The sequence below is a fragment of the Pelodiscus sinensis genome, chromosome 2 (assembly GCF_052426305.1).
Source record: "Pelodiscus sinensis isolate ZL-2025 chromosome 2, ASM5242630v1, whole genome shotgun sequence".
NCBI lineage: Eukaryota > Metazoa > Chordata > Testudines > Trionychidae > Pelodiscus > Pelodiscus sinensis.
In genome coordinates this window covers 74,506,998-74,530,179 of record NC_143053.1, presented here as the reverse complement: position 1 = coordinate 74,530,179, position 23,182 = coordinate 74,506,998, and the positions used below count along the sequence as shown (strand labels likewise).

The following is a 23,182-nucleotide window of genomic DNA, read 5'->3' as shown; positions in this document are numbered from 1 at the left end:
CATTTTTGGTCATCGTTCCTTCTCTACATCTCTAAACTATGGTTGTCAGGAAAGGGAAGCAGTGAACAAACTACTGATGACCAGTTTTCCCTGGAAGCTGGGTGCTTGTGCAGCTGTTCAGAAGAAATTCAAATGCTGAGCAGCTGGTTGGCAGAGTGCCCACAGCTAGGTTTTTTGCTTCATACATATGCTTTGTGCACAAACAAATTTATTCTGCACATAGATGGAAAAGATTAGAGCATATTGCTGATGACCCCCAATCTTTTATATGATCCACAAACTTATTGCAAGCTAGCAGAATTACCATCACTGCTATAACCCTGACCTACAGACTCTCAAATCAACTGTAATGTGTGATTCCTTTAACCAATTAATAGCTCTTTTTATCATTAAATAATCTCTAGTTTAGTTTTACTGAAGGAGTGACTGTAGTGTACTAAGAGCTGAATTATAGAATCATAACACTGAAAGAAACCTCAACCGGTCATCTAATCTGGTTCTCTGCACTCGTGGTAGGACTAAATATTCGTGGTAGGACTAAATATTCTAGACCAGTGTTTCTTAAACTTTTTAAGACCAAGGAACACCAAACAATTTTTTAATGAGGAACACCAATGATTTTTTGTTGAGCCAAAAAAAGGTTGGAGGGGAAAAAGGGTCACAGGGAACGTTATTGAGGGGGAAAAAGGTTGCCTGCCCCTTTAAGGGCAACCATGTTAAATTCTGTTGTTCTCTGCAGCACACCTGACTTCTTCGCAGCACACCAGTGTGCCACAGAACAGAGTTTAAGAAACACTGATCTAGACCATCCCTGACAGGTGTAGGATTAACCTGCTCTTGACAATCAGCAATGATACAGATTCCAACCCATCTATATAGATTGGCCTAGGGTGTGTAGCTGATTCTTTGGAACTGGAAAAAAAATCTCATATGTAGTGGTTATAGTTTTAATACACTTATATAACAAAAGTCCAGGTGTTTGGGTAGTGAGATGGGGTGGCTTGCCTATAGGGGATTGTTTTGGCTCCTTTTTACTAAAAGTGATAGAGGATTCACTTTTGTTACTGGTTTGGTGACTTCTAATGGTAGAATAAAGTCAGTGGTCCCCAACGCAGTGCCCGTGGGCACCATGGTGCCTCCTGGGCCATTTCTGTGCACCTGCTGAGTGATTGGGGCCGCCCCCGCCCCCGGGCATGTGGGCAGTGCCGGCTCCAGGTGCACGGCCTATGGGCATCCCCGCCCCTGGGCATCTGACCCAGGGGCGGCGCTGCCCCGGGCGCACAGCACATGGGCGGACCTGCCCCCCGGCCATGTGGTGCATGGGCTGTTCCGGCCCCAAGCACGTGGCATATGGACAGTCCCACCCCTGGGCTCGCAGCACAGGAGCAGCACCGGCCCCAAGAGTGCAGTGCATGGGTGGCTCTGCCCCTGGGCGTGGGCGCGGCTCCACCCCCAGGTGCCCGGTGTGTGAGTGGCCCCACCCCCTGGTGCCCGGCAGCCCCAAAAGGTTGGGGACCACTGGAATAAACCATCAATTTTGGGGGTATCTGCCATATTTCCTATAGTCTGTTCTGAACTTGGCACTCTCAGCTATGACCCAAATCAGGCAGTGACAAAGCAATTATAGACGCACTCTTGAGATAACTGCAGTGCTACTAGCCTCTGGGTCAGGGGTGGGCAATAAGTTTTTATGGGAGGACGACTCCAAGAATTTGGAACATCACTCTTCTATATTATTACTGGAGGAGGTGCAGGGTCTGGGGTGTAGAATGGGTGCAGAAGGGAGTTTGGGGTAAGGGAGGGAGTTTGGGTAAAGGAGGCAATTGTGACCTGGGGTTGGAACTGGGGTACAGGAGAGGGTGTAGTGATTTGGGTTGTGAGCTAGGGCAGTAGGGGACTGATCTGGGCAGGGGGTTGGGGTGCTAGATCGGGGGGGAATATAGGTATGGGGGAGCAGGTATTGAGTATGTGGAGTAGGAGGCAGAGGGTTGGGGAAGGGAGTGACTGGAGTGCCAGAGGTAGGCTCTACCAAGAGACTTACCTGCCAGCAGTGGTTCCTGAATCAGCCTCCCTGCCTGTCCCACTCTCACACAGGCTGCAGCCATGTGCTCTAGAGCCCCTGTGCTTCATGGCTGCTTGTTACTGAAACAAGCAGCTCCCATTGGCCTATTTCTGGCCAGAAACTGACCAATGGGAGTGTGCTTGGGGTAACAGCAGCTCCTAAAGCTTCCCACTCCCCTCTGGACTCTCAGATTTTAAAGAAAAACTGCCCCACAGCTGTGTGTGTGAGCAGCATGAGAGCGGGATGAGAAGCAGGGAGCCTGCCTGGGGCTCCCCGCAGTGCCAGCAGGCCAGAGCCAGTGGCTCACGCCTGCTCTAGGTAGTCAGAGGTTGTTGTCCCTTGCGGAGGAGAGAGACTCAAACTACTGATTGGAGCCATTGTCCATAGCTGCAATGGATTGTATGGTCAGGAGCACCAGTGGCAAGTAGAGATCCTTTAGAAAATTAGCATTAGGCACAACTGACTGTAAGGGCTATTGCCCATTGGGGTAAATCAAGTATGAGGTAAATCTATCCATCAGGGCCATTGTCAGCAGTACAGTATCAGTTACAAACTGGGGAGTGTCTGACATTTTACACATGACAGAGACTATACTGGAAACACTCAGAACAGCTCCCACCCATAGCCCAGCCCAGCCCAGCCAACTGCCTCTCGGAACTTCCTTCTAACATTTTACAGCAGGAAGTGAGACAAGCCAGGAGCCATTTTGAGCTGGTGTCGATAAGGAGCGTGAGGCGTCAACCTCCTGACTAAGTTGGTAGAAGAGGATGGTTCTGATAAGAGCACTACTAATGCCCTGCTCCTGGCCAATCTCACTAGCTAAACTCTGGCTATGGCTGTGGCTTGCAAGGGGAAGCATTGATTCCTGGTCATGCAATGAGGAGAGGTTACTGTACTCAGGTCTGTCCTTCAGTACCCAGGACAAGGGGTCAGGCACTGTCCTGAATTTCAGCCACCCTGAACCTTTCCTTCTACAGTACCCATGTAATGAGGATGACCCCTGGGGACATCCCAGTCCAGCCTTGTACCTGGGAGAGAAGATTTTCCTCAGCACAAATGGGTTTCGGACTAGCATCCCACCACTGACCATCCCTAATGAGCTAGAGCCCTCCAGCGCCTTAGTCAGTGCTGCTGCCTTTGTGAAGAGGACGAAGTTAGCAATGGTGATAAATGGACGGGTCTATTCCTACTACTTTAAGGCTGGGGAAGAAGAATGGATCCTAGCGCAGGGGATCGATTCCTTGGTCACTGAGCTATCAAACACCCACTGCTGTTACCCAGGGCAGGACCTAGCCTGTAAAGACATCAGTATGAAGATTTTCGCCTATGAGATTGGGCATTCACCCTCCAAAAGCCACATCTTCCTGTCAGAGAATGGGGGCTATTCGTTCACCCCTGTGAAGCTGAGTCCAGAACTTCCAGGGGTACTGCTTGGTGTCTACAATTTTGTTTCCCTCTCCCAGACTGGGGTGCTCATCCGCCACAGCGATGGAGAAAGGAAAGGAGGAGAGGCCTATTTCATATACACCAATGGCAACCTGAGCCAGACATCCAGTCACATCTCAATGGGCTTTCACTTGAAGTTCACACGGGGCCATGATATCCATCGTATCCAGCATCCTCACCTGTGGGGCTTCACCATCCTCTGGAACAATGACACGCTGCTGGTCTCCTCCAATAACGGCTTGCTTGTGGAGCCAGTAACTGTATTGGAGTTTTCCAGGAACTCCCATCCTTTCCCTGGCAATGGCCTTTGCCACGTGGCCATTAGCAAAACCGAGATTGCAGCCCTCACCCGGGACCATCAGCTTTTCTATGGAAGCCTAGATATGGTCTCCACATCTATGGTGCAAAATGGAAAGAGAAACACCAGCCAAAAGGGCATATGCAATGCTGTGCTGATGTTTAACAAAGTAGGGATGCTAACCCTATTGAGCCTTGTGCCCAGCAATGGCACTCAGGCTTATACCTTTTGGAAATGCATCTTCAAAGTGCAGTCGATGCTCACGGAGCTATGGCCATACCTGCAAAAGTGCCCAGTGGAGATCCTCAGGGGCCAGTTTCACAACAAGATCTATTACATTGATATGCACCAGAAGCTGAACCTTAATGTCACATTTGTGCCAAAGCCAGGTACTGGTGCCTTTCCAATAGTGACTGTGAGCAACCCCCATGTGCTAGGTTTCCAGGCAAAGATCACAGAGGATGGATACACATATGACGGGCACACTAAGTACAGCTTGTACATCCAGCTGCTGCAGCAGTACTTCTCTGGCATGGCAGACCCTCATTTCAGTGGCTCCTTCCTCTCTGGTGGGATGGCTACTCTTACCGTGGATGTCCTCAACAAAGGCGTCTGCTGCATTGACATACATCCTTTGTCTGCACTTGTCAACATAGGTTGCCCGCCTACTAAATACATTAAATTTTTTAAAAACACAACAGCATGCAGCAAAGGCCTCTTTGAACAAGGCACGCTGCAAAATAGCTTCACTTATACAATTGACCACGATATATATGACCCCCATTTTCTTGCCACACCGCAGCTAGATCAAAGTGATCTTAAAGTTCCATATGACTATTATAAACTAGAGTGTCCCCTTCTGCAGTATTATGATACTCCGTGGCTGCCAGTCCTTGAACTGTGGGAAAACAATGCATTTGTGGAATATGTTTCCGCTGACTTTGTTATGTTTGAAGTCAATGGCATGTATAATTATGATTATCTCTTGACCGCTGCAGAAGCCAATTGTGTATCTCAACCTCAGAATTGGATGGCTATGATGCAAAAGCAAGATTCTCCAAATCCTCATACTGCATGGAACAGAATGAACTATGTAAGCTGTAAGAATCACGACGGCCCTAAACTAGTATCACCCTCAGCCAAATATCAAATTCTTGGTCAAAATAAAAACAAGATAATCTTTTCACACTATAATGGCTTTTATGTATTTAAAGCTATTGTTGTGGACCCATTATATAGTTACTGTGAACTGTCTGCAATTGTCAGTGTGTGTGTCACTGGTGCCCTCCCAAAGTCTAACATACATGCTTGGACAACACTGACAGCTTTTCTGATTATCATTCTGCTTGCAGTATTCATGGGCTACATCTTACATAAGCTATCACAAAAGAAAAAAATCTCCCAAAGGTAAAGTATTTTGAGCTTAGTCATTTAGAAACCTCGTATGGTGATCAGACAAATGGGAGTAGTATTAAGAATTCTCAGACTGGTTTTATAGTTCAAGAAAGTAAAATATTTTAATTGTGAAAAGCCTGATTGAGGCATGCTCTCTAAAATAAGATTGGCCTACTAATGAAAGAGAAATTGATTAAAGGGACTATTATATCTATTTTCTAATTTTATAGATGTTGGAGGGATGATGTTCTTACTCTAAGCTATTAGATCTTTAAAAGGATAGATGTTCCTTTGCATCTATTTTAACATACCTATTTATATTCCCTGTTTGTCATCTTTTATGCAGTAATCTTCCATCTTTTGGCTTTTGTGAACAATCCATATAGCCAGCTTTTTTACTGCTAATGTATTGCTTTTAAGTGGGTCACCATTTGTTGACGCAATTATATTAACCTATTCAAGGGCTGGATCTTTTAATCCAACTGACCCTTGCCTCAAAAAAAAAAGGAAAGATGCGCTTGGAAGATGACAGGTGTGTGTTTCATGAACAATATGCCAATGGAACTCTCAGAGGTTCCTGTTTCCTCTATTTTGAATACCTGTTGTGATTAGGATGTATATTTTCCTTCTCTCAGATAATTTGAAACATTAATTTTAATTTATATCCCATTCCATTTTATTTCCCAGGTAGTAGAATACTGATACTTCTACTGGGTCTTAAAGAATTCTCCATCAAAACAGTGAAATGCAATTTTCCAATGTGAGAGAATTGAAGGAATTCTGAACACATTGAGAACCCATTACTCATTGAACCCAAAACTCATTGAAACTTTGCTTGAATGGGTTTGCTAGCCTGAGCAAATACCAATCAACATAAATAAAGGTTACAGAATGTGGCCCCTTGTTAGTTAATTAAGTAAGGATTTTCAATTAATAGACCAATGATTTCCTGTTTGACAATATGGTTAGCCAAGTATTACCTATGTACCATGAAATTTCACTATGGTCCATTGTCATAATCAATTCCTATTGTTTATTGCTGAGACACTCATTCTCACCACTTAAAAGAGTATTTCACATCTGTATTAGTAGATTTGCTAAAACCTTACTGATAGTAACGATGTATAGTCCCCCAACATGACAGTGGTACAGCAACAGAAAAAGCAAAACAGAGGACATTCATCATTTAAGAAACTAACTGGTATTTTGTGTATACATTTCATATTGTCTTGTTAACATAAATATGTAAATGTTAATTAACATTATATAGAAAACTTTAGTTAACTATGTTTACAGCTTTGTAGTAAAACTGTTCATTTTCATTTGTTGCTGAGGGCTCATTTGTGGATTTGTCATTTATTAGATGTAGAGCAAGTGAAAATATAGTTTATTTAAATAAGATGCTTTAACTATGTTATGTTTCTTAGGAGAGAACTTTTGTTTTTATTATACCTTCATATTGTATGGATGTTATTTAAATTTAAAAATAAAAAAACTTGTAATCTTAAAAAAGCCTATGTTTTAATTGTTGTTCTATCCTATGTAAGATTAAACAGTTAAAGTGAGTTCCCTCATTACCCCTTCTGTAAAATCCATTCCTGTGTCATGGAGTTGGAAATGTAGTTCAGAAAAAAAAACCCACATGAAAAAGGACTCCAGGGAGTACAAGCAGCAGCAAAATTATGTTGTAGAACTAAATCAATAGGGTGCAGTAATTGTAGGAATTAAGGCAGCAGCCTCCCCTCCTAGAAGCTGAACATGGTATTGAAAGCACAAGAACACAGCCTTACTCTCTTTGGATGTATAAGAACATGTTGCTATATCTTGTGAGGTATACCTTTAAATAAACTGGCAGAGTCAAATTAATTGCATAAGATTCACTGGTCGCATAAACAGTTTATCCTACTTACAAGTCCAAGATTTCATCTCTTCTAGTCAACAATAACCAATTAATAGCTATAGTGAAATGAGGCAATTATGCATCAGTTAGTGGATAAGATCTAAATGGATGATATTCTGACAATTTACTGATTATAATTCTGTTCTTGCCCTGAGCACTCATGCACTCTTCCCACTTTACCTCTCATTCAGGCTACGACTAGACTGCATCCCTTTTTCGTAAAAGGGATGCAAATTAGACGTACCGCAATTGCTAATGAAGCGGGGATTTAAATCTCCCTTGCTTCATTAGCATAAAAATGGCTGCCACTTTTTTTCGGCACGGAGCTTTGCCGGAAAAAAGCACCAGTCTAGATGTGGATCTTTCAGAAAATAAAGCCTTTTCCAAAAGATCCCTTATCCCTCTTAAGGGAGATAAAAAAAAATGGAGATTGCCTTTTTAAAAAAAAGCATCTTCTCCAGGATCTAAAATCAGTTTCAAAGACATTTGAAGCTATCTAAATAACTAAATCAAAAACAAACTACTAGCAACTACTATTTCTAACTCAATGACAAACCATTTTAACCATTCCTACTGTGAAACAGAATTCTAATATGAATCCAGTTCTCCAGTGAGGAAATCTAGAGAGACAAGATAGGTTTTCAACAGTATACAATTCAATTACTATCATATCATCATTCAATTGCCTCATATCATAATAAGGGCAATAGCAAAAGCATAGACTCGGTTGTGTTCTGGTGTCAGGTTTATAAAAGCAACAACTTTATACCTAGTATAAGGTGGCATTAAGGTAAAAAAAAATAATATAAACACTCACACAAGAACAAAATGTTTGAGAAATGCATTAAGGACTCTATTGTAAAGCATGTTCACAGAATAAAGTTAAACTTAGTCATGCAGCTATAACTTCGTCATTTCTGGACTTAAGAGCTTAATTGTGCAAACAACATTCTCATCAGTGTTTGGCATGGAATTTTCAGTGTGTTTGGTTTTTTCCTTTTTGGTTGTTTCTAGGGTTTTTTTGGGGAGGATGGGGGAGATGATTTTTAAGAGAAAATAAAAAAAAACTTTACAAATTCAGCTTAAGGGTTAATTTAAATGGAATTTAGATACATTAAGATATGGAAACACACAGTAAAGGCACCCAAACAATCTTAACTCTGTCTGGTAGAGACACCATACTCTAGTATTACAAGAACAAGATTGTTTATACCTAATCTACAAAGGAAGAGGTACTTTTCCCCCACTTAAAATATTACTACAGATATGGTTGTTTAGATGCCTTGTGATTTTCAATACGTATTTGGATTTAAATTTAAACTTAATTTTCCTGGGTTTGTAATACTTATATTGGAATTATTCAGAGTTCTTAAGGTTTTTATCTTTGAGTTTATCTATATGCATTCAACCTTAACTGCAGCTTATCAGTGCTTTTTGGGATTTGTTTCTCTGTCTCAGAAATTATTACATAGGCATTTCTAGTCTGAAAGACAAAATAATGAACCAATTGTAGAGACAAAAACGTGCGCTAAGATATATGGAAACAATTTTGGGTTGTGAAATCACTATTAATAGTAACCCACTCTCCTTGTGGCTCTGCATACTTAGGACTCATCGATGTAGAAGGAATTGACCCATGTGTGACTTCTCTTGAAATAACTTAATGTTGCATCTAAAATAAAAGGGGTGTGGGAGCAACTTCCTTAAGTACTTTACACAGACAACAATTGTTTGGTAACAGGATAAGCAAGTTTTGATTACTCTCGAGAGAAAACCTGTTAGTTCCCTTGTTACAACTGGTTTAAGGCTAAAAGTTCCTCGATTCTCTACTTATTTTCCCTTTGCTTTTAAAATTCCCCATTGATTTTTAATTAAACTTTCAAATTTGGTACACTTGTTGAACTAAAACCTTACTTGCTTCACTTGGGTCTTTAGTTAGGTTTTCTAAGTCCTGGGAACACCTAATACGGATGTTTTTCCCTCTTACACGTATACACACAAATACTCACACTATATATACACACTATTCCAAGAGACAAAGAAACATCTTGATTCTGACTGGATATCCAAATGCCCTGTTGAACATGGTATTAGTCATTTCAGTAAAAACAGTGCCAGGAAAAATAAGAGGATTGAAGGCGCAGTATAACAAGGCCAGGATGCCAACAGCTGCCTCTTTGGCATGGAGGAAACTACTCCTTTTAACATGAACTGGAGCATATTCTTGGCTTTTTCCCAGCCACAGAACCGTGGATGCTATAGGATTGTATCCAACTGGCAAATTACAAGGAGAACAATGACATCTAGTATAGTCCAGTTAGAGATGATGTATGAAATAGAGGATCAGAAATGTTGGACACTATGTAACAGTCTTTTTAGCCCAGGAAACAAGCACGAATACAGGTTTTGGTGAAGGTAGAAAACACTGGGTTTAAAAAAAATACTAATTAGGGTGGAACTACATGTATGGGGTTGGATGAAGAGCCTTCTACATTCACATGGGCATTTGCATTATTCTAAGACAAGTGAATGTAATCTCACATGAGGACAGAAGTGCTGACTTTCCCTACCTCCTTAACATCCTCTCCTTTCCAACTCTGTTTCCACAGATGGCAGCTTCTTCCTTGCACATTTGGTGGCGCTTTCCATAAACCCCTGTGTTACCTGCATTCCAAACAAGGACAGAAACCTCAAGTACATGATAGCTAGTTGAGCTTTGCCATCCCGATGAAGAGAGTTGTGCTAAAAACAGCAGCATAATGGTGTCACAAGATGGCTGATCCTGGGAAGCATCCAGCATGTCTAGTTCACTGCCACTGAAAGTTAAAGTTAGTCAAATTCAGACTCAAAAGAAGGCATGCATTTTTAATGGTGAGCGTAATTAAATTTAGGAACAATTTACCAAGGGCCACAGTGGATTCTCCATCAGTGACCACTTTTAAATCAAGACTGGATGTTTTTCTAAAAGAGATGCCCAAGAAATTATTTTGGGGGAGTCTATGGCCCGTGTAATATAGAAAGTCAGACCAGATCACAATGGTCTCTTTTGGCCTTACAATCTATAAGCATATGCTTCCAGCTTGCCAACTGAGGTGCTGATGGAACACATGGGGGCTATAAAAAAAATGAGGGAAAATCTGAAGAGGTCTGATTAGACCAGGCTGCCTGAAACTACAGACTGGAGGAGAAAGAAAAACTGGTGAGAGCCCACTCAGAGAGAATCTGCTAAGTGCAGAAAGCTTTGCAAGCCCTCCCTGGAGCCTGGACTAGGGAGTTAAATTTTGATTGACTAATTGAATAGTCACTGCAATTTTCATCAAGTATTTGATTAGTAGGTAAGAGCAGCCTCCATGAAAGTGCTGCGGGGAGCATAGGGCCAGTGGGCAGTTCCTCACTGGCCCTATGCCCCCTGCAGCATTTCAAAACGGCAGCACCACATGGAGGCCAGGGTCAGCTGGGGATTTCCCCTCTGACTCCAGGCTCTATGCAGCGCTACCGCTTTGAAATGCCACATGCAGCCTAAGGACTCTCCAGCTGGCCTTGGGCTGCAAGCGGTGCTGCCACTTTGAAGCACCCCTTTTTCTCCCCGCAAGAACAAACGGGGGAGAACGACTAGTCAACTAGTGTGTTGACTATCCTATAGTCAACTACATATTCACATCCCTAGCTTGGGCTTAGCCAAGAGACTCATAGGGAAGCTGAGAAGGGCTAAGGGCTAGTAGCCTGAAGAGGGCCTAGCCTGCAGACCTTTGTGAACCAGAGTCAATACCACAAGGCTGGTGAGGGAAATGAGCTGTTGGACTGTGTCTGAATAGATGAGCCATGCGACTGGATACTCACAGGGGAAAGGCCTGGGGAGTAGGACCCTAGAACAAAAGCATAAGGTAGGAGCCTCTGAATGATGTACCTGGAGGGAGGGACAGAAGATTTCTACGCACCAACACATTTACTGTAGGTTTGCTGATAATGGATTTATTACATGGATTTTAGGTAAATATATTTTGCCCAGAGATGAGCACTTGTATTAAACATTGAGACTGATCCTTTCATTGTAAAACAGAAGAGGAACCAAATGCAGGTGCAGGTTTGTATTACGGATGTCACCGTGTTGACAACTACATGATTAATCCAGAAGCCTGGGCTTACTGGCTAATCTTATCTAAATGTATCCCCCCCGCCACCACTCTCTCAGTATCAGAGGCAGCAAGTGGGTGGGAGAGCAGGAGCTGGTGCCTGTGGGTAGCTGGCTGATAAGAGGGGCAGCAGTGCGGAGGGTGAGAGGGGCAGGCTGGAACCAATATGTATAGGGAGCTGACTTTCAAGAAGCAGCACCTTAGGGGCTGAGAGGTTGCCGCGGCAGCAGCCCCTGTCCACAGGGGGTCCGAACTCCCTGCAGAGGCTGCTCCACATCCCATGGAGCAGCCTCTGTCTGTGGTGAGCTTGGGCCTGCTGCATATAGAGGCTGCTCAGAGGCAGCAGCCTTTGTCTGTTGGAAGCATAGACCCTCTGTGGACGGGTGCTGCTACCACCCCGCATTGGTGCCTCTGCATCAGAGGCAGCAACGCAAAGCTGGCAGGCAGCCAGTCTGTGTGGGGAGCTGGTTTTTAAACTGGCTCCCCTCATGGACCACCTCCTGCCTGCCTCCCCACACTGCTGGCCCTGCCTCCAGGGACTATTGAATAATTGTGTATTCGCTAAGATTTCTTGCAGTTACACGACTATTCAATTACAGGCAGTCCCCGGGTTACGTACAAGATAGGGACTGTAGGTTTGTTCTTAAGTTGAATCTGTATGTAAGTCGGAACTGGCGTCCAGATTCAGCCGCTGCTGAAACTGACCGCCAGTTCTGACTTACATACAGATTCAACTTAAGAACCCCAAGTCAGCTGCTGCTGAAACTGATCAGCGGCTGATTCCAGGAAGCCCGGGGCAGGGGCTTCCTGTAGTCAGCCACTGGTCAGTTTCAGCAGCGGCTGACTTGGGGATGCCTGGAGCAGAGCAGCTGGGGTGCTGCTGGGTTGGTCCAGTAGCGCCGCCGCTCCTCGGCGCTACTGGACCAACCCAGCAGCACCCCAGCTGCTCTGCCCCAGGCGTCCTGATTCAGCCGCTACCGAAACTGACCAGCTACGGGACCAACCAGCAGCGCCCCAGCTGCTGTGCCCCAGCTGCTGTACCACAGCTGCTGTCCTGCTGCCCTTGGGCTCCGCGGCTTTGCTCTGCTTTGCAAAGCAGACCAGGGGGACGGGGAGCAAAGCGGCGGAACACGCGGGCAGCGGACAGCCCAGAAGCGTCTGGGCTGTCCGCTGCCCGTCTGCTCCACCGCTTTGCTTCCTCTCCCTGGTCTGTTGGAGACCAGGGAGATGGGCCCCGTTCGTAACTGCGGATCCGACATAAGTCGGATCCGCGTAACTCGGGGACTGCCTGTATACAGTATCTAACATCCCTAGTTTGTATTGTGGCCTGTAGCAAGAGAACACTCCAAAAGGGGCTTCCTTCTGACAAACAGCAACTGTAACTTTGACTAAAATGCTATGTATGTATATGGGCTGGACTTGCCCCTAATCAGCATGGCTAGTGTGGCTGCATTGCACCAATGATATTTACACTGGCATGCAGTTTCTAATTAAGACATTCTTTGTTGACAGGCTTCTGCTGTAGAGAAGATGTGAGGAAAAAATATTCAACAGAAGTTTATACAGTGAATATGGTGTATGTTTTATTCTATTTACAGTACATTTGTTATAAATATAATACATTTCTTGAAAAGTTTAATTAACTTGAGTAGATTTTTTTTAAAACAGATCAACTCAGTTGTTATAGGTACATAATAAAGTGAATGAATTTAAATGACAATCTCATGGTTGTGGAATAGTGCATTCTGTACTGAGATGAATGAGAAAATACTCAAACTGATTTCAAAATTATTTTCAGAACATCTTCAGTGGATTTGCGTGTAACCCATAAGGATCCGAATTTGAAGACACAATAACAAAGCCCCAAATTAATTTTAAAAACTGAAAAGAAACCCCCCCCCCCCAGTATAAATTGCATTTAACAACTTAGCAAACTTCACAGTAAGACTGGAATTTCTGACAAATAATGGCTTAAGTCAGGGAAAAAGACAACAAGGGCTGTCTTCTGAACGGTCTTTAAATATAGCCACAAAATATATTTAAAAACACCATGCTGGAAGCTGTAACAGCAGTCAAGCTGCTTTTTTATTACTACTATTATTTGGACAGGGCTTGGGATACACAAGTAAATTCAAACGGTTCTATAAGGAATATTTTAGTTCAGCATTATGAGTATTAATTATCAGAGATGCAAGAGACGTTAAAAAGGATATATGCATTTTCTGTCCAACGTGCTTTGCATTAAGAAACAAAATGGCAAATAGTCTGAGTATTTTGCTATTGTTTCCTATACAATCCTTTGTAACAAGTTAGATGTTGGGGTAACACATTCCATAACTGGAATAAATGTCAATCCAAAGAATAAGAAAAATCAGATTCTTTTGTTTTTTAGCATGGTCTTTCAGTAAGTGGTCAAATATTGTTGATGATGATCAGTGCCGGCATGGAGTTCTGCTGACTTGTTTCAAACAAAGTAACTTGATCTGCTAACTTAGCAAATACTCTGGGAGTTCCAAGATTATAGACTCCTGTACGCACAAAACAAGCTTTCAATTGCAAGCTATAGACCTCCTGACTTTTAAGCTGAAGTTTGTACTGTGTTTGCCCAAGCCATGTAAAAGAACCATGGATTTCTAGTGCTTCTGGACTGAAAGAGAAAAAAAACACACCCAGATATTACTTACTTTCTTATGCTTAAATGTCTATCAAATATGCAGATTCAAAATAACAGTCCTATGAAAAATGTTACTTCACTATGTAATATATTTCCAGTATTAACTAATATTAAATATACTATCTTCACTGTTTTAAGTCAAGTTTCATGAGGATGAGAGGCAGTTTGTCATATTTTATGTCCCAGAATATGGATTTCTACCCAGCAATTCTAACAACAACAGTAGCAGTAATCTACACATTTAAAAAAAATAATGCACTCTTATTAGATAAGAGAATTTTAGATGAAAGTAGCTATATTTTAGTTGTGTCAAAGAAAATTAACCATTTTTAATGAAAGCAACATCTACAGTGATGTTCCTCTCAATTCTGATAGCCTTATGCAGGACACATTCCATTATTTCCCCAAAACAAGGGATTTAAACAATAAAATATTGTTGTCCTGCCTTTGTTTTTTAATCTAGCCACTACTCCCACCCTTCGTTGAAAGTATAATCAATTTCTGTTTTACTTCCAAATGAATATGGTTTTTTGAAAAACACTCATATTGACTTAATTATGCTCCCATTGAGATTGAGGTCAGTGGGAGTTTTCTATGGGAGCACATTGAGGATGAAAATCCTATCCTAGATATTTGATACATTTAGCACACACTTGATAAAGTGTTAAAAAAATCAGATTAAGAGATCTCAGTAGCACAATAAATACCAAAATGGTTGTAATTTAACATTCAAATGTTACTACCTTGTCGTTTTATGCCGCAAATCAATTATTACATCAACATCAGCCTGAGAACAATTGGAAAGTAGAAGAGTGACAGGTACTAAACAAAGGCTGCAAGAGAAAAATTGTTTTATGATGCAAGATTTATACTTATTCCTGATCAGTAACAACATCTATTTAAATATACATAGCATCACATATCTATTTAAAAAGAATTATTCAATAATGTAAAAATTAAAATACATAGACCGTAATAATGTCATACAAAATACTGCTGATATCAGCTGCTTCATGCTGTCACACAATCATTTTTACCCTGAAGAAGGAAATTCACTTAAAGTTTAATTATGAATGTGGCCTTGGAGAAAAAAAATAAGTCAGTGTTGAAACCTAATGAGACCTAGTAATGCAACAGTTCATAGTGTAGCTTGATTTTTGCAAGCCTTCTATAAAAAAATATCATGTATAACAAGGTGCAATAACAAACTTTAGAATGTGAAAGAACATTTGGCCCAATATGCTAACCTAAATTTTGACTTGCTGCAATAACATCTTTATGTTTTCTCTCTCCATATACATCTATCCTCTTCTGCATACTGTTGACTAATAGACTATTTAAACTATTTGCTACAGTGGCCTCAAGAAATACAGGCTTTTTAGCCAGGGCAGATGCACAATGCCCATCTCAAGGTGGAGCACTATGGACACCGGTAGGGTTGCCAGATGGTTGAAACAAAAATACTGAACACCTGTCTTCCTCCCCCCCCGCCCCCCCCCCCCAAAAAAAAAACATCGGGAAAAAATTCTGTTGAAAGAAAAAAAGGGGCGGGGGGGGGGGACCAAAGTTGTTGAGCAAATAAATAAATAAAACAGCATGTCCCCTTTAATAGTGAGTGCAGGGATAGGAACAGGGAAGTGGTTGAGCACTAAGACCCAGGGGAGTCACTGCTTCCCCTTGGTCTTTTTGCCAGCAGCCATTTTGTGCCAGCAGCCTTGCAGAACCAGGTAAGCATGGGGGCTGGGGATGTGTGTGGGGGCGGAGGGGGAGAGGAGGCTGGGAGCTGAGTGTGAGTGTTTGTAGGGTTGCCAGGTGATCGGCATATTCGCCTCCTGGCCGGCCGGGGGGGGGGAATCAAAATACCGGATCTCTTAGGTGACCGGTATTTTCTGAATTTTTTTTTTTTAAACCAGACAGGAGGTGAAAATACTGGACTGTCTGGTGAATACCGAACACCTGGCAACCCTAGACCCCGGAATCCAATATACTGCATTTTTTTACATTTAGGTATTGCTTTATATTTCATATTCCAAAGAATTCTAATTGAATACACTTATTAACATTAGAACTTTTATACACAACACTCCTTCCAGAACGACCCCAGACTATTACACACACACTTTTCAGGGTCAGGCTGCCCTTCACTCCTGTCCACTCCTTCACCCCACCTCCGAAGCTGTAGCATGCCTCATGGAGAGAGGGAGGATTCAGACAGAGATAAGGAGGCTGAGGCGGGGTCAAGAATAGAGCTGGGACCAGGAGAAGAACCATAGGTGGGCTACATGTAGAACCGCAGCCAGATCACAATAAAGGGCTGGGCTGGGCTGGGCCTGGGAATGGGGCCCGAAGTGGAGTTACAGTTGGGCTACATGTGGAGTCGCAGCCAGGCCATAGTGAGGAGCGGAGCTGGAACCATGACTGGGGACTGGACTGAAGCACAGCTGGGGGAAAGGCTCCCTTCTCCTCACCCCTTCTTGGGACTGGCCCGGGTTCTACCTTGCCCCAATCTGGAACGTTCTTCTGTGCCCTCCTAGGGCAGTGTGCCCCACAGTTTGGAGACCAATGAATTAAAGGTATCTGCTCCCTACTGAAATGCACCATTGAGATTAATTATTTACTGCACTAAGTCTTTCATTTTCACCCATGTTAAGATAAATGTGGATACACTACAGCCATCCTTACTATATATTAAAGAAAAGTTTTCCTGCAGGACGATAGTGACATCATGCATCACTCTGCATCCTGCAGCCCCTCCACTCTGCCCTCCTCTCCTCCTTCCACCATGCTCAGGGGAGCTGTGAGCATGCCACCTCTCCCCTCCCCCTTGGAGGGGGGAGAGGAGAAAAGCAAGAAGGGGGGCCCAGGCTTGCAAGTGTGGGGGAAAAGGGGGCCTGGGCTGGTGCAGCAGGGAGTGGGTGGAGGGAGAAGAGGGACACGTCCTGGCAGGGTGGAGAGGGAAAAGGGGCCCAGGCTGGTACAGACACAGCCCTGCTCTCCCTGGTTGCCAGGGGGAGGAGGGAGTGGAGTTGCCTCCTCCCCTCCCCCCCGAAACGGGGGTTGGTGAGTACAGTGAGCAGGGGGCACAGCCCCTTAGTAGTAACTAAAAATGATTATCTAGAGTAAAGATTATTTTATCTGTTTATTCAAATATTGTCATTTTGCAACATTATACTCTTAATTTTCAAACCATTTAATGCCTGTTTATGTTGTGATTTTCTCCAGTTGTGCAGATGTAGTCCCCCCCCCCCAGTTACTTTCATTAACTACTTAAGTCATCTAACTTAAGATTCCTATTCACTTTTAAAGCAAAACACTATAATAAGGATAGAGATGTAGCCGTGTTAGTCTGGTGTAGTTGAAACAAAATACAGGACTATGTAGCACTTTAAAGACTAACAAGATGGTTTATTAGATGATGAGCTTTCGTGGGCCAGACCCACTTCCTCAGATCAAATAATGGAAGAAAATAGTCACAACCATATATACCAAAGGATACAATTTAAAAAAAATGAACACACATGAAAAGGACAAATCACATTACAGAACAGAAGGAGGATGGGGGGGACGGGACGGAAGGTGAATGCCAGAGAGTTAATGATATTAGAGGTGGGGAAGGGGAAATGTCTGTGAGTTAATAGTATTAGAGGTGATAATTGGGGAAGCTATCTTTTTAATGTGTTAGATAGCTGGGGTCTTTGTTAAGTCCCGTGCGGAGAGTGTCGAATTTTAGCATGAATGCCAGTTCAAAGGATTCCCTTTCAAGAGCAGATTTGAATGTCTTCTGAAGTAGGATGCAGGTTAGCAGATCATTCAGACAGTGTCCTTTCTGGTTGAAATGACAAGCAACTGTTTTTTCTTTGTGATCCTGTCTAATGTCTGTATCCTTTGGTATATATGGTTGTGACTATTTTCTTCCATTATTTGATCTGAGGAAGTGGGTCTGGCCCACGAAAGCTCATCATCTAATAAACCATCTTGTTAGTCTTTAAAGTGCTACATAGTCCTGTATTTTGTTTCAACTATAATAAGGGTAATCAATAGGCAGACCATGGGCCAAAATAGACTGCCCAGATGCTTTTGAACAGAACCCAAAACCTTTACTTATGATTTCTTTTATTATTTTGTCTGAAATCTGGGCCTTGACTATACTCTGATCAAGAAATGTATACCCTGACAAAAGTTAATTGACTACCCCATTCAATAGTACTTCATTATTATTTCTTTTGCCCAATCTTCAATGGCTAGAAAATGAATGTTACTGTGTTGTAATTTTATACAAACATTCACCAAAAGATTTTTTTTGCTTTATAGCCTGTGGTTGTGTTGAATTTTCCCTTGTTCATGGTTATTTTGTCACTTTATTTCATCCTTCCACCAAGTACTAACTAATGAAGATTTTTAACAACGAAACAAATAGTTTCCTAAAGGAATCTTGACATTTTAACAAGGTAACATCGATCAAACCTTTTTTGATGAAATGAGTGATTGAAGGACTCTGGATAATGAAGAGTAGTCTTGATAAGGTTAGAAAGCTGCTCTGGTGTTGGTCTTGTGGGTACTGAAGTGTTTTCTGGCCGGAAAAACTTTAAGAGAAACATTTCTGGTGATTCCTGGAACACAAAAAAATCCATACTTAATTTAAAATACTCTTATGAATACACTGACACAACACACTACTATACAATAAGAGATTAACCAGAAAGATGTTAGCACGAAGGTATTATTTTCTCCTAAGAATGTTAGCTTCCAAGATTACACTATTATGGTCTCAATGTTTACAGGAGCCAAATCAGGATATTACGGTGTCTCACTGTTTCAGATGAGGAAGTGGTATAATTCTTATGATGTGGGTGCTATAATCGCAGCACATTGTTAAATCTTTTTCTCCCAAAACTGGTTTTTTGAAGCAATGACTACTAAGAGTTCTGCAAATATGTATTACTGGTAAGATGAAAATGGAACATGTTTAGATAGCACACCAAGTTCATCTTGGGTTTTCACAAAAACACCCAAGTACCTACAGTGAAAAGTATCATGGGGAGGTTGCCACAAAGGAATCCCGGATAGGCAGGAACGCCCGCAAAGTGGGTGGCACTGGTTGGGAAGGGAACATGTGAATACAACAAAACTCTAAAGCTGAAACCTAGGAAGCTCCTCCAAAAATGAAAGCTACCTGGGCCCTCATAGTACAACATCCAAGGGAAGGCAAGTGGTAGAATACTCTCTCCCTTTGGGGATATCAACCTCCAAAACAGAGAGGATTAGACAATGTAGGAAAGTGTAACTTCATTGCATCACCCTGGCTACATCTGGTCCAGAAACTAACACAACACAATGTTCTGTGAAACAGTTCACAGTATTACTAGCTTATTGCTATGCTTATGTCAGCAATTTATATGCCCTTTAAACCAAAACTAATTCGCCGTGTTCAGACCAACAGCCTAAATGTTCAAGAACCAAGAATACTATTCTGTATTAACTATGGAATACGGTTGAAAACTATCTTTTTAATTCAATTGGCATTTCTGGTTCTGCTGTAATTGCATCCATCTTGCTGAAAGTTGACACTATGTATAAACTAGCTGTATTTAGAGAGCATACAACTGCACTGAGGATGCGGGAGGGAAGGTTAGAAGATATCTAATTGAAGAATATTCAATATTATTTTTGATAGCATATGTCAACACTCTAAAAATTGCTCTTCCCCCTAATGTCAATTACCTGTTCCAAGTCCTCCCAATCAGAATTCCCGAGTATTTTTTTAAAACCCTACAAAAAACAGATATTAAAATTTATCTGAACACAAGCAAAATCAGTAAGATAGGTTACAAAACGCAACTGATATTACAAAAATCTGGCATCATTACATTTTCATTATTTAATTAATTTAACATGTTTGAAACCCTTAGTTCACATTACCTTGGTACTGAAGGACTGGCAACAGATTTGAATTGGACAATTTAACACTCCAGATTTTAGTCTTTTGGTTCCTAAATAAGATATCCCTTCAACAATAATCTTTGTACCCAGAGGATGAAATATTGGTTATGATGAACTCATAGGAAAACTCGCAAGAACTTCAATAAGGCCAGAATTCCAGAATAGTTTTTTTGGTGGTGGTGGTGATGGTGATGGGGGGGAGGGGTGGTTTCAAAACACAAACACTCAGAGCGCTGCTCTTGACTAACAGCATCTCACTGAGTTTCCTTTTTAAGTAACCTGGAGAGTTTAAGAAATCTAGACAATCAGACACACAGTGGGCAGGGATGTAAAATCCCAATTAGTTAGTTAACTGGTTTAACTTTATGTTTAACCAGTTAACCAATTACACAAGGGCAGGTGAGGGGGGACTGTCAGGGTTGGGAAAGGGCTCCTCAAGTTGAGCTGGAGCGCCTCTGCCCACGGCACATCCAAGTTGGGCCCGGTGCTCGAGTTGGGCTGGAGTAACCCCCTGCCTAAAGGTGAGGCTTAAATGATTAATCTGTTAACTGTTCACATCCCTAATAGTGGGTGAGGTCAGTTTCTTGTTAGACTAACTGAAACTGGTCTTGTAAAATATATTAGCTCACCCACCTTGTCTTTCTAATATTCTGGGACAAACAAGACACAACAACACTGCATAAACCAAAGAAAAGTGATCTGTGGTCTCAGGAACAAGTTTCAATAGAATTCTGCTAATATCAATAATTCTGTGAAAACAATTAAAACCTTTATGTAAAAACAAAACATTCTTCAAAACAAAATACCACCACAGGTTGAACCTCTACCATGGCACCTTCAGTACTTGAACGGGGCCGAATCAGAGAATTTCTGGAACCAGGAGAGGTCAGTGCAGAGCGCCAGTGGATCGCCACAGGTGTGGGAAGTAGAAGTGCACAGGGTGCTACAGCACACCTGGGCTTTGCGTCCAGCATGGCCCCATGCATGCTGGTCCCTCTTTTGCCAGCTGGGTTCCTGGCCCTCTGGCCCCTCTGCTGCTGTCCAGGATCCTGGGCTGCTGGCCTCTCTGCTGCCACCTAGGGTCCCAGGCAGCAGCTATAGGTCCCAATCATGGGTCCTTGTGGACTGGAGCCCTTGGCTGTGGGGCTTCAGTCCTGGCCCTACTTGGTATTCAGGAGCTACCCCCTGCTGAGGTCTCAGCCGGGAGCTAGTGAGGGGCATGGACAGGGGTCAGTGGCTGGGACCCTAGGCACCAGAGGGGTCAGTGGCTAGGACCCTGAGAGGCAGCAGAAGGGTTGGTAGCTGGGCCCCCAGGTTGCAGTGGGGCCCCACAATGGGGAGAAAGAAGGCACAGGGGGTAGCTTGACATTGATGGGTGCTCAGCACCCACTATTTTTCCCTGTGAGTGCTCCAGTCCTGGAGCAGCCATAGAGTTGCCAGAGTACAGACATCGCCAGACCTACAAAATTCCAGATTAGAGAGGTTCAACCTGTATGGCTAATATATATACTCCAGTGCTAATGGCACTAATTTTCCTCATATAATCCCATTCATGTCAATTTGATAAAATGGATTCATACTAAGATTAAATAAATTCTGGCTATTGATCAAAAAATCTTAAATATTTTGATCCATACATATTGTAACTATCCACTCCAGAACTAGTGCACAGGCATCTTCGGAAGAGGCAGACAGAATGGGTTTTAACCATAACTGATATGGATGATGGAGTCCAAAGTGATGCGGACAATCAGGATAATCTGACTTGTTCTAAATCACAGTTTTTAAAAATCAGTTGTTCAATACTACAAATCAGCAATAAAGGAACCAATTATGCTGCCTCCCACAATTACCCTCTGAAAAACCATTAGGAACATACAAATAAAAATGACTATTATTCTTCCTATCAATTGTAATAGTAAATATTGCATCAGAACGATGAAATTAAGAAACCCCTTTGTTAGGCAAATGAATCTCAAAAATTGGGCAATCCCTTCCATGAATATTAGCTGTAAAAGGCATTCATATAATTAACATTGGAAACATTACCATTCAATTTCAGGTTAACTAAATTAGTTAAACACTAATTTTAACTAGACTAAGAAACAGCAAAAGCCTTTACAAAATACAAGCAGCAGAGATCTGGTATTTCAAATTAGTTTACCTTCACTTCTACTACTAATGATCATGAGTAGTCCCGTGGCACCTTAGAGACCAACAAAAATGTAGAATCATAAGCTTTTGTGGATAAAACTCACTTCATCAGATGAATTGGAGTGGAAGTAACAGAAACCAAGATATATTTAAGGGAGATGCATATAAAAAGCCCATGATTCTATACAGTTCTGTTAGTCTCTAAAGTGCCACTGGACTACTCATTGTTTTTAAAGTTTCAGACGAACACGGCTACCCCTCTGAGATTTACTAATGGTCATGTATGTTATGTTGGATTTAATGTGGTTTTAGATTTTGTTTTTTTAAAGAAACCACACTAGAAACCCCATCCTGCATTAACATTGGTTTATTCGAAGTCTAGGAGCTACTGCATTCAAACTAACTTTAAATTGTTAAGCCAGCATTTAAAAAGACTTGGGACACCTGTAAAAGTCAAAAGGCACTGCATTTCAACAAGATGGGTGCCAAATGGAAGCAGAGGCTTTTTAAGAAACACGTTCACCTTCAACTATTTTAAATCAGTCTGAAGTTTCTATGCAATGAACAGGATCTCAAGAGATGTTGGGCACCTTCAAGTCCATAGATTTCAATGGCAATTCCTCCCCATCACTTGGCAGTATCTATTTCCTATTTGCTCCTTTTCCAAAGAATGTTAAATATACTTGTTTTTTAAATTAACTGATGTATTCCACAAAAAATAATACACAATATAATTTCATATAAGTCTCATAGTTCGAAGGAGATAAATAAATGCTCCTAGCTGAGTTTGAAAGATAATAGTAAGGCTGCGAGAGCTGCAAAATGAAGACTCTTGAACCAAATGAGCAATGCTGAATGGCAGAATAGAGAGGGGAAAAAACCCCATACAAGAAGTGGAATGACATGCCAGTAAGAACAAAAATACATAGGCAGTAGCACTGGGCTGCAGTTGGCTTCCCAGGAGCCGGTGCATGCTGGGAGTCAGCAGTTGAGTGAGACACTACCTACACATTTAACAGTATGGCAGAGGCCTGAAAGACTAAACCTTTGGATCATTATTATGCAGAAGCAGTCATCAGTATGGAAGCCTATCTTATGGAATGGTGACATAAGCATGAAAGGACACGAATGTTTAGCATATGTAGCATGTAAATACCATGCAATGCCAGCTACAAAAGTG

The 23,182-nt window shown here is 42.1% G+C and overlaps 2 protein-coding genes across 10 annotated transcripts in view; one reads left to right on the top strand and one right to left on the bottom strand.

Moving 5' to 3' along the window:
* Positions 1-2,853: 2,853 nt before the first annotated feature.
* On the top strand, positions 2,854-5,217 carry CATSPERD (catsper channel auxiliary subunit delta). The gene has a single exon (XM_075919822.2). It carries the CDS (start codon positions 2,854-2,856, stop codon positions 5,215-5,217), a length of 2,364 nt encoding a protein of 787 aa, XP_075775937.2.
* Positions 5,218-12,791: 7,574 nt separating this feature from the next.
* The window catches only part of TRAPPC8 (trafficking protein particle complex subunit 8), a 102,777-nt gene continuing 92,386 nt past the window's right edge, over positions 12,792-23,182 (bottom strand). For 5 of the 9 annotated variants that reach the window (XM_014568782.3, XM_075920767.2, XM_075920769.2 and 2 more), the window contains 4 exons: positions 19,630-19,677; positions 18,373-18,518; positions 14,652-14,741; positions 12,792-13,881 (listed from right to left, as the gene is read on the bottom strand). In XM_014568782.3, the coding sequence (XP_014424268.3) occupies positions 13,647-13,881; positions 14,652-14,741; positions 18,373-18,518; positions 19,630-19,677 (519 nt within the window). In that variant the 3' untranslated portion in view covers positions 12,792-13,646. The remainder of the gene's footprint in view (positions 13,882-14,651; positions 14,742-18,372; positions 18,519-19,629; positions 19,678-23,182) is intronic. The other 4 variants (XM_075920773.2, XM_075920768.2, XM_075920772.2 and 1 more) reach the window with 1 other exon arrangement.